Below are 15,404 nucleotides of genomic sequence, written 5' to 3'. Positions count from 1 at the left end.
ATTATTGTTATTATTCAATAGTCCATTATCTATATTCTTTATAATGGAGTTTGAAAAATTAGAGGAAGAAGAGGGCCTCGAGGTGTGTTTTTTTGGTTGATTTGCATAGCCTGTTGGATCGACACCAAAATTGAGTTGTTGAGTCCCTATTGGGTCGTCCTCCTTACAATGGACACTTTAAAGAGCTTTTGAAAATTGAGTGAACTACTTCAGATTCTATGCGATTCCATCCTTTTTCAATGACCTACAATAGTCAAAATTCTACGCCTAACAACCTGTTGTCAACGTGTGTGTGTGTGTGTGTGTGTGAGAGAGAGAGAGAGAGAGAGAGAGAGAGAGAGAGAGAGAGAGAGAGAGAGAGAGAGAGCACTCTGCCACTAGCAAGTAGACATAGAAAGAGAAAGAGTGAGGTAGGTCATTGGGACCAAGACCAAGACCTTGATGATGATAGCTACTAATGAACATGTAGAGGTGAACACGGGACAAGCATTGTCCATTGGTGGGGAGTGCTTGGTAGTAGAAAATGGGTGCTCAAGGCAAGAGGTGTGCATGGGTTTGCTTGAGCCACTAGGAGTTTGGTCTGGTAGAAAGAGACTAAAGAGCTAATGGCTTAGGTGGGAGCAGTTATAGCCACAACTCGGATAGACTCTGTGTGTGTGTGTGTGTGAGAGAGAGAGAGAGCATAATTTTAAACAACATAGGAACAATCCAAAAAGGGATATTGGTGTGTGTGTGTGTGTGTGAGAGAGAGAGAGAGAGAGAGAGAGAGAAAGAGAGAGAGATTGTTATCTTCTTAGAGTAATTCCAAGGACTACAGTTTCATTCTTTCCACACGTGGGCACGCAGATACACACACACTCTTACCTATATATGATTTTGTGTGTGTGTGTGCGTGAGAGAGAGAGAGAAAGAGCACGAGCCAGTAACCATGCTTTTCTTGGTCGCAGCAACGCGCGGGTCACATACTAGTTTTAATGAATGCATATGTTTTCATATGAGTATCAAAATAGTATGGACTTATATGTTTATTTATTCAATGCAGTTTCTCAATTCGATATAGCTTTCTTTCATGAATATCTATAATTTTTTTTAAAATTCTTTTACGATTTTTTACCAAAGAAGAAAGGAACATATACTTCATATTTTTTTGCGAATACATAGATGGACTTGGCAAATACACCAAATTATGCTTCCAGAGTTAGAGAAAGAAAATACATTTCATAGTTAGTTGGCTATTCTTTTTAAACCCTTCAACAAACTTAGATTAGAAGATTAGCTTCAACTTTCTATTCCCAAAAGACAATATTAATCTACCTTTTTGATAATGACAAAAGGCTATAAGTTTTAACGAAAAATAAGAGGCCTTGAAAATATCAATTAAACAAAATAAACTTTGTATAAGCAACAAGGACAATAATACGTTATAAATGCTTTTCTCTCTTCAATAAAAAACTATAAAAGCTTCTCATTTAAAGAGAAGTTCTTATGTTAGAGTACCTTTCCATCACTTAAAAAGAAGACCATAAAGCAATTGTCCAAATTGATTTTCTTTATTACTCATCTTTTGTCTGCTATTATGTAACCTCGTGGTTTTAAATGTTCTTTGTTGTAGAATGCCAACATGACCCTTCACCCTCTTTTAAAAAAAAGCAAGTTTGACTTTTCAATTAAAATTAAACCACTGACGGAAGTGAATATAAGGAATCCTACGAGATTCTTATTAACCAAACAGTAACTTGTTAATCATCTATCTATTTTTTAAAATGACTCGTTTTTCCCTTTTCTCATTGGGTGGAATCTTTCCAAATACTATTCACTCGACCCTTTGCCTCTGTAGTCATTCTCTAAAATTTGGATTTCACGGATGATCCTCATTAGCGCTTGACTTGAACCTGGACAAGTTCTAGCAATGTCCTTATGATGGTGATCTAGACCAGTCGGATGAACGCCCTCTCTACTCATCTCATTGCACACCATTTTGTTAAAAAAATTACATGGCCAAGCCCCCACCTTGCCCGTGTGCAGCTTCATCAACACTCATTCCTGCTATCTGTGCCACCTATTTCCACCAACGTAGCTCATCCTCCTACCACCTACACTGTCCTTGCTCACGCCAGCTGCCCTCCTTGGCTTTCCGCAACACATACGCTTCTGTCCTTTCCTATTTTCCTTCGCTTTCTCACATCGCATCTTGCGAGATATCATCTTCTAAACTTTAGGCCCAAAATTGCGACCACTTAATGATATGTGGGGAATATCTTATAATGTGTCCTATATAAGATGAACCACAATCCCACTGTACTCAGAACGCTAGTTTAAAGCATTTTAGCAGGCCCAAATTCAGGCTTAGTGCAGTGACTAAGTGGGCGGGAGTGGGTTTTCCCGCTCAAAAAGGGTTTTTGTGTGGAGCGTGCAGAGGGAGAGAGCGGGAGTGATGGCGGAGCTTCCGTGTGACGCAGATGGCAAGTGCATGGTGTGCAAAGTGGTTCCAGAGGACTCGCAGGTCATTCTGTGCAACAGCTGCAGCAGTCCATGGCACATGAGTTGTTTGCATCCACCGATGACCGAGGTGCCGCTAGGTGATTGGTCCTGCCCTGATTGCGACCCTTCTGCGGTTGCTGCTACTTCCACTGCTCCCGTCTCCTCTGCCCCTCCCACAGAGGATCATGACAATGTGGTAAGTCAGATTCGGGCCATTCGGTCTGATCCCACCCTTTCCGAGCAAGAGAAGGCACGTAAGTGCCAGGATGTCATGAGTAGAGCAGACACAACGACTGCTAATGGTGCGGAAGACAAGAAGAAGCACAAGATGCTTGAAATCTTTGATGAGAATCTCAACTGCATATTTTGCATGCAGCTTGCTGATCGACCTGTGACGGTATGTCCTTTGTTGGGTGCACAGTTACGTCCAGTTTAAAGGTTTAGGCACTGTGTGTAGAACAGGTTTTATTAAGGCTTTTCTTTTCTCTGTACTAGTCTGTATGCATAACTACCTTTGTAGTACATGCTCTGCTCTCCTGATTGTCTTTCATAATGTGTAATCCCCTAGCAGTAGCTTTGTTTTTTCTGATTTGTTGTTACATCGAAGACAATAGCCTTTAACCTTTGTCCATTTTGTGCAGACACCTTGTGGCCACAATTTTTGTCTTAGATGTTTTCAGCGTTGGGTTGCTCAAGGGAAAAAACATTGTGGAAAGTGTCGCACTCCTATTCCATCTAAAATGGCCAGCCAGCCTCGAATCAATTCTGCACTTGTTGTGGCTATTCGAATGGCTAAGTCCTCAACAACCCCCTCTACAAACGGTCCTGCAAAGCCATATTTGTACATTCAAAACCAAGATAGACCTGATAAGTGCTTCACTACTGAAAGGGCAAAAAAATCAGGCAAAGCTAATGCAGCAAGTGGCAAGATATTTGTGACTATCCCCCCTGATCACTTTGGTCCCATAACTGCTGAGAATGATCCGGTAAGAGGTCAAGGTGTCTTGGTTGGGGAAACATGGGAGGATAGGATGGAATGCAGGCAGTGGGGAGCGCATTTCCCACATGTTGCAGGCATTGCTGGGCAGTCTGACCATGGAGCACAGTCTGTTGCCTTATCTGGTGGTTATGAAGACGATGAAGACCATGGTGAATGGTTTCTTTACACTGGCAGGTAATAACCAATGACGACCTAAAGACATATTTTCTTAGACATTTGTGAGTGCTTGACTCAATATCTGTTTTGGACAGTGGTGGAAGGGATCTAAGTGGCAACAAGCGAACAAATGATAAGCAATCTTTTGATCAGAAGTTTGACAAGAGTAATCTGGCTTTAAAAGTCAGTTGTAAAAGAGGGTATCCCGTTCGTGTGGTAAGGTGAGCAGCTGTGTGGAACTACATTTTTTCTAGCAGTAATGATTGTCGTACAGCTGAAGAATCCCAGACCTGGTTATTAGGCACTTTTACTGGTATCAAATGCTGGCACAGGATAATCTTAAAGGTGAGTAGTATGGGCTTGATCCGGTTTATGGTGTTCGCAAAGAAATGGTTAAGGAGCTTATGTTTAGTGCTCTAGACAAGGCATCTGTGCACAAGAGACCAGTTGATTTTTTCTTTATGAGTTATGATTTAGCTTTCATGAGAATTGGAGCATGGCACACCTTTTCCTTCTTTTGGTCAGTAGTTCATGGTAGGAGTGTAGTATAGCCATTATTGAAGTCATGGCACCCTTGTTGTTGGTAGAAGCGTGCTAATCTTATAGCTTAAATGTAGTGTAGCCAGTATTTAAGTCACAGTACTTTTGTTCCTCCCAGCTAAGGCAAGAGCATTCTGTGTATTGTTTCAGGTCACATAAAGAGAAACGTTCCTCTTATGCTCCAGAAACAGGAGTAAGATATGATGGAATTTATCGCATTGAAAAATGTTGGAGAAAGAATGGCATTCAGGCAAGCATGCTGTTTTTATTGCAAACGGTTCAAGTGGTTGGAATTCAACGTACGAGTTATTTCAATTTGTGTGTGTGGTTTGCAGGGGTTTAAAGTGTGCCGATATCTGTTCGTAAGATGTGATAATGAACCTGCTCCTTGGACAAGGTATGTCATCCTATGTCTTGATTTTGATGGCACTTAGGACATGCTAGCTTACTGATGAAACCCTATACTGGCAAATAAATTGATGTTTTGGCTTTCAACAATTAGACATAAGATGAATCTAGACCTTGAAAGGTTTAGGCCCTGAGATAATATCCTTTTGATAGTGAGTGATTAATTTTGGTGTGTGTGTGTGTTTTCGTTTTGTGTTTTCCGGCCTTTCTGCTGGTTTGTGTGTTTTTGTGTTTAGTGGTTGTCTCCTTGATTGTGAAATGGTAGGTCCTTGTCCTTCTCTCCTCCAAATTGGCAAGCATCTTGTGTCCATCCGAGATTGTCACAGCTCCTCTCCCCTTGAGCAAGTCGACTACTTAAGCGTTTGAGAATTGTTCTTGTTAAATTTGTCTGTGCTTTTCTTTTGAAGATTGGTTGTTTGGTTCCTAGTGTCTCCCTAAAGCTTCTTCACCCTCACATGCGACTCCTTGTTTTGGCTTTGGCCTTCCGGTGATAGCAGCTTACGCTGGTCGGAGCCTTCTAGCCTAGATTGTGGATCATTGTTTCTACCAGGGGCAGCTATCACTACTCTCACTGATTGCTGGCTGCTTGTCATTTTTGCCACCACTATAGTTTATTGAGTACTATGTGTTGTAGCTCAAAAGTGCCTCTTTTAAGGATGCTGCCCAGGGTCCCTCTCTCCTTTAGGTGGCTAGGATACTTTTTGCTTTTTGTCGGAGAGTTCTTTTCCCTTTGCGTTTCAGTTTTTCTCTTGGGGCTCAATTTGTATTTACTCTATAGTTTCTAGTCTATGGGCTTGCATTGTATATGGTTTTGAACTTTCTTCTCAAAGATTGAAACCATTTAGGCACCTTGAGAGGATTTTCAATGATAGAATGCAGCCTCTATAAATATATACAGTCCATGAGAGAGGGGGAAATGAAATGTTATGTCAACTTCTCCAAAAGGCCAAAATGACCTATGAGACCAAAAGGTTACATCCATGTTTGACAAGTACAATGTCTGAGGAATATAAAAATAAAACAAATGAGGGCACCTAGAGTGGGTAGGTAAGCCTATTGAAACCGACCCGTAGGGCAAAAGACTTTGGCTTTCACCCGAAACTTTACTCTAGAATTTAGTAATCAGAGAAACTTGCAAATAAAACATGTGACGAGAATTAACACTTCAACATACACGGCTTGAAAGCTAGAGTGCTACCAAGCAGACGCCGACACTTGTTGGCCCCAAAGATTGGCGTCCCTTTCGGTATTTCTTTATTGTATTCAAAGAGGGAATAAAACTTGTGATTTCCTACAAGCTGCCCCAAATAATCTGGGCTGAAAATGACTTGATCTGGCGTGATTTCGGCAGCATAATTGCACTAGGACGCTTCACAGACAGTATCCCCACACAAAGTGACTTTTCTGACGCATACGGACACTTTGCGAAACCTAGCGAGAATCTGCAGCACGCTGAATTCTCTGTTTTCTGCCCTGAAAATGCGTTAGATCACCTGCAAAGCGCATAGCGGTCCCCTCGCGTCCTTGGACCTCTTGGGGGTATTTGGGATCGTTTAGGGCTGAAACCCTAAACCTGCAAAAATACACAACAGGCTGTATTTCCCTGTTTTGGGCTCCGTTTCGCGAGCCGGTCGCATCCGTAGCAAGTACTCGAGCTCCCGCACCTATAGGGCTACTTGCCTTTTGAATCGGACGAGATTTCTCGTGTGAAATCTCTTCGAATTCACCTGTACCTGCGGGGGATTAGCAACTAGCTAATTCGGTATCTATGCAAGAGGCTCTTGCCTCGGCAATCGTGCATGAACCCACACAATTGTACATAGGTTAAATAAAGAGCCCTCTTGTGGGGCATCACATAACTACATGGAGGGGGGAGAGAGAGCAGTGAATGCTGTGCAAGGCTTCAGTTCTTGCACTTCACTCTACATAGAGGGTAGGCAAGCACACAGTAGCTTTGGTACCTGCAACAATCCACGTTCGACAGAGTATTTTTTGGGACCTATAACAGACTTGGACATAAGTCAAGAATCTACCACGACAGCACCAAATAACCACTTTAAAACAATTCACAGTTCACAATTTAATTCGACACTGGCCCGACGGAGTTCCGTGCCTAGAGATATTGGCCCCAAAGACTGGCGCCCCTTTCAGTATTTCTTTTTGTATTAATCTAAGTTCAAAGTACAAGAGTACGGGCATGCACTCACACTCAGACTCTGCGTCCAGATGCTTTGAGTTGTGAGAGGCTTGCTCACATATTTAAACTTACAAGGGATGCCAAAAGTAGAGCCCCAAAAGCTGAAAATCAAAAGCCCATAAATATAGCAAAGGCTCTTTCTCTCTCTTGCTTATAAAATAAAGCAAGTTTCAAAAAACTGTCTAATCAAAAGCTTTTAAAGTAAAGCAGAAGCTTTTTCTCTCATTCTTTAATGCTGTTATAAAATAAAAGCAAAAACTTCTCTGTCTCTCTCTCTCTCTCTCTCTCTCTCTCTCTCTCACACACACACACACACACACACACACACACATCTCTTGCGTTGTGTAAAAGCAAAAGCCAAAATCTGTATAGCTTTCCGTAAATCACGTTGGTATTCGTACAGCAGGCCACGTGTCAATCCGCCACGTAAGCAAATTAGGGTTAGGATTAGGGTTTCAATAAAATTAGGGTTGGATTTTAGGGTTAGGGTTTCAACAGAATTAGGGTTTTGGATTTGAGGGTTAGGGTTTCAGCAGAGTTAGGGTTTTGGGCAGCCATGTCATCACTTTGTGACATATCCCCCTCTTGAAAGCATTGTAATCGCACTCGATTACGCTTGCAAAACAGACAGAGGCCATAAACCGTCTTAGCAGATACTGACTGTTAGTACCTACGTACTAGGAACACACATCTAGCACATGTATCAATCGACAGTCACATCATACGACATCACAGGACATCACTAGACATTCAACATTCATTCGGATCTTAGACCACGATTTATCGGCAATGTAGTTAGCAATCGCATCTAGGTCGAGTTGGGACCTCATAGATGCTTGATTGACTAATCTCTATTGCAACCATGTCTATTCGAGAGCATTTAGACCTAAATGCTGCAGTCATTTCGTTTATCACCGTTCCTACACTTAAAAACAAGTCAAGAACAAATCAGTTTCTCATTCCGGAATTCCATTTCATAAAGTCATCCAGTAGAATACTGGCAGCTCTCAGTATCCCTGAAGCTCAAAGAGACATCAATGGCTCTAGTATTCAAAAATTCGAGGCATCTGTTGACAAAGGAGTGGAGTAACTCCCCTCTTGTGCAAACCCATTGCACCAGATCTCCGGCCAAGTTGAATTTTGGGTTCCATTTGGAGTAGACTATGCTAAACCAAAAGCTTCAAGGTAAAGATTCACATTCCGAGGAATATCTTCTAGGTCTTCCTTCTCCATTTGCTTCGCATCCAATGCGAAGTAGGTCTTGAATTTAACCAAGATCCGTCAGTTCGCTTTACCTTCTTTCTTTCTTTCTGTGCCAATTTCTGTTCTGGAACGAGTATTTGCTCGTGTTCGTTCAATTCGCGGGTTGCACATCTAGCTTCCCATCATCGGGCACATCGCCTTCAAAAAGCTTTAAGAGACTCACATGAAAAACATTGTGAATCCTCCAAGTATTCTGGAAGCTTCGGTCCAAAGGAGATATCATTATCTTTTCGGAAAACCTGGAAAGGTCCACACTATGTCATGCTAAGCATACAATGAAGCCGCTCCTTTCCCTTTTGTTTTCTTTCTCGGTCGTGCCTTCCCATAATGTAAGAGCACCCAATCCTTCTCCTTCAATTTCAAATCGCGACAATGGCGATCTGTTGCCTTTTTCTGTCTTTCCTGAAATTTTTGGAAAGCCTTCCGGACCAAGTCCCTCGTGAACTGATCGGCTTCAAAGAAAAATCTTATCTTTCGCGCTAAGGAAGGGTAGAACCTTCGTAGCAAATTCAAAAATCTCAAATGGCATCTTCTCCATCAAAGAGTCAAACGTGTTTCTGTAGGCATATTTCACCAAAGGTAAAAACCTTTCCCAAGTAGTCTTTTGATCCAACCAAGAAGACTTCAACAAAGCCAATACCAGTGAATTAGCAATCTCTAATTGCCCGTCAGTCTGCGGGTGGAACGATGACGACAACTGCAACCGGGTGCCTATGTTCTCCCCAAATAGTTGTCCGAAAACAAACTCGTGAAACTGGGGTCCCTGTGAGACAATCGTCTCAGACATGCCATGTAATCTAAAGACCTGGGCAATAAACAATCGTGTCCACGCTGTGTTCTCAGGACATGAAATGCATTGCAATACTTTCCCAGGGTGGGTGGTATGGGTAAAAAGACCGTTACAATCCTTGCGCTTTATGCCTGTCAAACTTGACCTTTTGGCATACCAAGCAATTGCGCACAAACTCGTCCACATTCTTCTTGAGTCTTGGCCAAAAGACGTATCTCTCTACTTTCAAGGTGGTAGCAATGCCGCGGTGACCCGTAAGAGGTGTACAATGGCATTCGGTTAGAACCTTATCCCTGTTTAGTAGACATCTCGAATGGAATAGTCCGCTACCATCTCCCCTTTCTGTATTCAACTGAATACATCTGCAAAATCTGTTCTGTGGTGTACTGACCGATCATATCCTCGAAGTTCCTATGATATATCGTGGAAATAGCCAGAATCAACGGCTTTCGAAACAAAGTATTTGCCACCAGTTTCTTCTGTCTTTGCACATGGACAATCCGAAAGTAAACTGTGACAAGATGTTCGTCCACCGCATTTACTTTTCTGGTAGTTGCTTCCATGACAAGAAGTAGCATAAACTCCCATCATCTGTGAAAAATCGTAAAATCGGCTCCGAGTAGGTAATGTTGCCACTTAATAAGAGCATGGATAGCTGCCAAAAGCTCTTTCTTACATATTTGTACTGTTTATTCCGGCCTTGAAAAGAATCGGCTCTCATAGGCATGACATTGGCCTTGTTGCATTAAGATCGCATCCAAACTTACGACCACAAGTATCACAATATACTTCAAATGACTTCTGCAAGTCGGGCAGAGTCAAAATTGGTCTCGTAGTCAATTTCCCTTTCAAAGTGTGAAAGGCAGTCACCTCTGTGGGTTCCCACGAGAAAGGGACTCCTACGAGAAAGGGACTCCTTTTTGTGTCAAGATATACAAAGGGGAAGCAACCTTTGCAAACTTTCGAATGAACCGCTTGTAGTACAAACACAGTCCCAAGAAGCTTCCAACTTCTTGGACATTCTTCAAATCGGGCCAATCACGGATAGTCTCTATTTTGGCCAGATCTATTTGCGCTCTTGCTATTGAGACAAAGTGTCCCAAAAAGTCTCTCTGGTAGGAAAAATTCACTTTTCTTTGCATTAATCACTAACTTGTGATCATGTACTGCTTGAAAGACTTGAAGCAGATGATCTCTATGTTCTGCCTCATTCTTTGAGAAAACAATGATATTGTAAAAAAAAAGTGTCAACAAATAGCTTGTACTCTCGAAAAATCCTGTCCATCTTGATGATATCCACTCTTCAAATCGATCTTGCTAAAACACGAGGATCCTTGTAATCTGTCGAGTATAACATCAATCCTAGGAATTGGAAATCTGTTCTTGATGGTGATTTTGTTGAGAGCTCTATAATCGATGCACATTCTCCAAGATCCGTCTTTTTTTTCTCTTCAAAACCAACAACACTGGAAGGGGCGCCAGTCTTTGGGGCCAATACCTCTGGGCACGGAACTACGCCGAGCCGTGTCGTCTTTGTGAACTGTTTTGAAGTGAATCTCTATTGTGTCGCGGTAGAATCTTGACTTGGGGTGTCCAAGTTTCTTACACCCGTTCCCTAACTTTTGCCATCCCCTCTCTGTCCTCGTTCCCAACCTCGACCTGCCGTTCCATGTTACTATGGCATACATGCCCCACTATTGATTTGTAAAGAGCCATGTTCCCCCAAATCAACTCTTTTAACCCCCATCTCTTGCAGTTGGCGCATCAATCTGGCTTTGGGCACTCTATCGAAGGCTTTTCAGAAGTCCACAAAGCAACAATAGAGTTGTCTCCCACGAGAGAGAGAGAGAGAGAGAGAGAGAGAGAGAGAGAGAGAGAGAGAGAGAGAGAGAGAGAGAGAGAGAGAGAGAGAGAGAGAGAGAGAGAGAGAGAGAGAGAGAGAGAGAGAGAGAGAGAGAGAGAGAGAGAGAGAGAGAGAGAGAGAGAGATGAAATGAAATGATATATTAACGTCTTCAAAAGGCCAAAGTGACCTATGAGACAAAAGAGTTTGCAAATGGTGAATTTGGTACTATGTTTGTGTAAAAGACTTGAAATTGAAAAATTGAAACTGAACTGAGCTAAAGTGAAATGGAATGAAATGAAAGTTTGAGATGCTAGAATCAATATCCTGTCCTATGATATCCAGCATCGGTCTTTGGCAGAGCTCATCAATGTCCTCTTGAGTGAGTACTCTTATTGGGCATCTCCCATATCGTGCTAGAATTGTTGAGACCCTTTGGTGCAGCTTCCATCAATGTCTCGATGACCCTCGTCATCGTGGGCGTCTGGATTTTCCCAGCTCAGTGGCCCTGACAGTCAGTGTACCGCTAGTATAGGTGGACTCTGAAGTCTGCTGTGATGCCTGCTCATCTGAATGTCGCGCATGTAGTTTGAAAAAATCAGTGATCTTCCTATGTGAGACTTGAGTTTAATAGGCTCTCCATGTTTGCGCGGCTCTAATAAAAATAGCCCAAGGCATCTCTAATCTTGGTGTCTCAGAACTTTGGCTAGTGGTTCAAAACCCTCTCTGAATAGTAGTGGAAACGACCTCGTATCTCATAGTAGATTGGGCAGTGACAGATGTGATGTAACTCCGTCTTTGGCTCTATATGGCATAGCTGACAAATGTTGGCCTCTGTTGGTACTCTTCTAAATTTACCAATCTCAATCTCTAGTTGATGTGACGATGTGTGCATCTGTCCAATAGCACATTGTAATCCATGGGATAGATGAGTGTCCATGGAGGCGGGTCTGATCACAAATCCATCCTCTGTAAGCTCAAGGAGATTCTCTCTGTAGAAAGCCATCTTTGTGCCAAGTACCCACATAGGTTGTATCCATGTCCTAGTGTCTAATTGAATCAAGTCCTGTTTGATGAGTTGAGTGATCTCGGTCTGTGTGAGAGACTAGGAGGGTGCGTGTAAGGGGAGTAGTGTCACAAACGGGAGCGCACACGAATAATCAACAAGATGAAAATAAATAATCTTTCATCTAAAGAGAGTTGAGGGAGAAGTTTGACACAGTATTTGGGACCAAAAGATGGGCTAGTCTCCCCCCCTTAAAGAGAATCCTTTATTAGAGAGAATCTTTTTACAAGCACAAGAACCGGAACAAACACGTGACAACAATTCATATGGCAAATCCACAATAGATACCTGTTGCTCTTGTGCGGGAAAAGCGACTTCCGTGCTTTGTAGTCTCGCGATCTCTTGCGTTATCTGGCGGCAGAGTCTTCTCTTGCTGATGTTGGTAACTCCTTTTCAGTGAGGGCATGTGGTGCTTTTACAGCTTCTTGGCTACGACACGAATAGCTGCTCGCGGAGAGATCGCGGCCCTCCCTCCCGCCCCCCTTTTTTTTTGTTGCTCTACCTGAAATAGGGAGAGAGAATTTGTTGGTTGGTCTTGTTGCTTTATTTTCTAAGTGGCTGCCCACTTATTAAGTGGGTGGTCGGTATATTTTAAAATTGGTCTGAACCTGCCCAAAAACTCAATAAAACCTTATAAGTTTAAAACAATGCTTTTCACAACACTTTCCAGGCATCCCTGGATGCAACCGCATACACAAATGCAATGTAGACATAGATTCCTCGCGGAAAAGCGTCTGCTCTTCTCGGAAAATTTGTTAAAATATTCCGCTTTTTAAGAAAAGCTTCTCAGAACCCATCTTTATTCTTGTGCTTGCGTCTTTACGCGCATTCCTCTTTCGAGTTCGGGTTTCCTGCTAGACCAACGAGATATTCCCTTTTCGATGCTTTCGTCACCCCATCACCTGACGCATCAAGAATATTTGTTTCTCGGTCTCTCCCACTGAACTAACGGTAAAACCCCTTTGCGATGCTTAATGTCACCCATCATATGACGCATCAGAGTTTTCCGTTCTTGATGGCTTTTAATAATTCCAGTAGATCTATAGTTCCTAACCTTACGGTTCAAGTGCACATCTTTAAACATCCTAATTTCAATAAAAAGAAATTACTCGAGAAAAAAAGAAAATAGTCTATTTAGCAACAAGTAGTCTATCCATGTCAAAACCATGCAGCTTGAACCAAGCTGTCATCTGTGTATACCAACAAGAGGTGTCTCCCTGTGAGGCAAGCTGCTGAGAAGACTCCAAAGCTAGATAGGCATATCTGTCTTTGGGGAGATCCCAGATATTGTGCATGAAAGAAACGGATCTAGTGAGTGCCTTGATGACCAGTGGTGGAGCAACGAGCTTTGCACGAATAATCTCGTGTGGTATAGAGGGCTTGGCCCTAATCATCCGAGAAATCATAGATACTAGAGGTCTCTCCATGCACTTCCAGCCATCAGTATTGCTAGCTCGCGGTTGTGGCAGTCCACTAATGGCCCTCAAATCTGCACCCCATAAAGCATATCTGATGTGACCAAAGCATCGAAAAGCCATAGTTTTGTTTGAGGTTCTTGAAATTGAACTTGCGAACACATCCTCTTCATCTTCCCTAAAGCTGCATACACTCTCGTTAGCCTAGTCTCTGCCGCTCTCCTTAAAGAAAACACTGGGCCACTAAATACCACACCAAGGTAAGTGTATGCATCTGTATACTCCATCGTCTCCTGACCATACGCAAAGAAGGGTGTAGATCGCCTGACCCACTGTGGTGTGGTGTTGAACACCATAACCTTGGTCTTGCCAAGGTTCATCGATAAGCCGCTATCACTAGCAAATGTGTGCAATGTATTCAAATGTCGTTGCATTCCCTTTGGTGAATCTGAGATCAAGTTTCAACACAATATCATATGCATATAGTAGCAATGAGATCCAGGTCCTTGCTAATTGTGCTCCTCTGTCGCCTCTCCTCTCAATGTATTCTGAAACCTCATCCACATAAAACCTTACCTAGGCCTATCTCAATCTATTGAGCCCTTGCCTATAGCTTGTAGTTGTGCAACCCTCAACGTTGTGTCTCTCCTTACAACCGATCCTCCACTGTTTATCACTTCATGGCTTGATACTGTTTAGTCGCCTACTTCTTAGAAGGGTGTAGTCCTCACCTTGAAGCTTGTAATCTGGGCGCCTCAACCTTGCGTCTCTCCTATCAATCGGTCCTCCACCTTTATTACTTAATGGCCCAATATTCTTTAGTCGCCCACTTCTCAGTAGGGTGTTGAAACCGGCTTGTAGGGAGGTAGGCTTTAGCTTTCACCCGATCTTTAAACTGTTAAACTTTACTTGAACTTTACGACACAAAGGAACTTCATGAATAAACCTGTGATTGGAGTTTTAACATTTAAAATAAAAACACGGCTTGGCAGCTAGTCTGCTTCCACGCAGACATCGACACCTTGTAGGCCCCAAAGATTGGCGTCCCTTTTGACATTTCTTTTTTCTTATTACACTTGAGAAAAACTTGTAAACTTCTACAAGTTGTCCCACTTTTATTGGGCTGAAATTCCTACTATAACCCGATTTCGGTAGCATAACCACAATAGAAGTCTCCACAGACAAAATCCCAAGTAAACAGTGACTTTCCACGCATTGTAGAGCACTTTACAAAACTTGGTGAGAAATTACAGCACGCTGAAATCTGTGTTTTTGGCCTCCAATTTGCACCAAAACACCTATTCGGTGATTCCCTAGCTTCCTCGAAGCTCCTGGGACATGTAGTCATCCTGGCCAAAACCCTAAACGTGCAAAAAATCAGAGCAAGTTGTAATTCTCTATTTTGCGCTTTGATTCGCCTGTCGATCACTCTTGTGGGTAGCCCTCAAGCTCTTGCACTCGTAGGGTCACTTGCCCTTTGAATTAGATGAGATTCCTCGCGAGAAATCTCTCTAAATTGTCATGTACAAGCACTCAAGGCTTTCTTGAGGCTCCCTTGGTATTACTTTGCAGTTTAGGTACGAAACCCTAAACCTGCAAAAAACACAACATGCTGTAATTTTATGTTTCGAATCATTTAGAGTGGAGCAAACAGGTCTATGCATGTCTCAAAAGCACCCGTACGCAATGGGATAGTTCCCTTTTGAATCGGACGAGTTTTCACGCTAGAAAACTCTCAGTTTTCGCAATCCTTCACGATTGAACCATGCGTAGTTGTAGGGGATTAGCAATTAGCTAATCCGGTTCTTGTACAGAAGGCTCTTGCCTTGGCAAACGTGCATAAAACCCCAAATTTGTACATGGTTATCTGAGAAGCCCAACTAGAGGGGCATTACCATATGTGCAAAGGGGAGAGAGAGAGATGCGCGAGGGCAAATCATTGCGCTGCATGAGATAAGGGAGAAGGTAAGCTTCCCATTAAAGCAATGATCACCTTACCCACTACTCACACACACACTCATTGCTTTTGGAGAATGAGAGTTGACTTGCAGGTTGCTCTCCTACTGCCATGTGTCCAGTTTGCTCCTTTTGGTTAATTCTTAGTACCCACCAACTTATAAAGTCTTGTCGAGGGGCTTGAATAACTTTAATTGAGGCTTGATCGGCCCAACCATCTCATGGCTTTCTGGCCTTTGACTCTTGCGACTGAAACTCTTGACCAACGGCCGTTTTACACTTGCCACGCA

General features: G+C 42.7%; 1 protein-coding gene across 1 annotated transcript in view; it reads left to right on the top strand.

Annotated features, from left to right (window-relative positions):
* The first annotated feature begins 2,320 nt into the window (after positions 1–2,320).
* The window catches only part of VIM1 (Zinc finger (C3HC4-type RING finger) family protein), a 30,596-nt gene continuing 17,512 nt past the window's right edge, over positions 2,321–15,404 (top strand). Inside the window, exons 1-5 of the mRNA XM_086496471.1 lie at positions 2,321–2,878; positions 3,123–3,655; positions 3,733–3,858; positions 4,328–4,427; positions 4,513–4,574. Coding sequence (XP_086352597.1) covers positions 2,435–2,878; positions 3,123–3,655; positions 3,733–3,858; positions 4,328–4,427; positions 4,513–4,574 — 1,265 coding nt within the window. The 5' untranslated portion in view covers positions 2,321–2,434. The remainder of the gene's footprint in view (positions 2,879–3,122; positions 3,656–3,732; positions 3,859–4,327; positions 4,428–4,512; positions 4,575–15,404) is intronic.

This window comes from Adiantum capillus-veneris, chromosome 23, assembly GCF_014529385.1.
Source record: "Adiantum capillus-veneris isolate H3 chromosome 23, ASM1452938v2, whole genome shotgun sequence".
Lineage (NCBI taxonomy): Eukaryota > Viridiplantae > Streptophyta > Polypodiopsida > Polypodiales > Pteridaceae > Adiantum > Adiantum capillus-veneris.
Note: the sequence above shows the minus strand (reverse complement) of the source record. Positions and strands in the feature narration are given on the sequence as shown.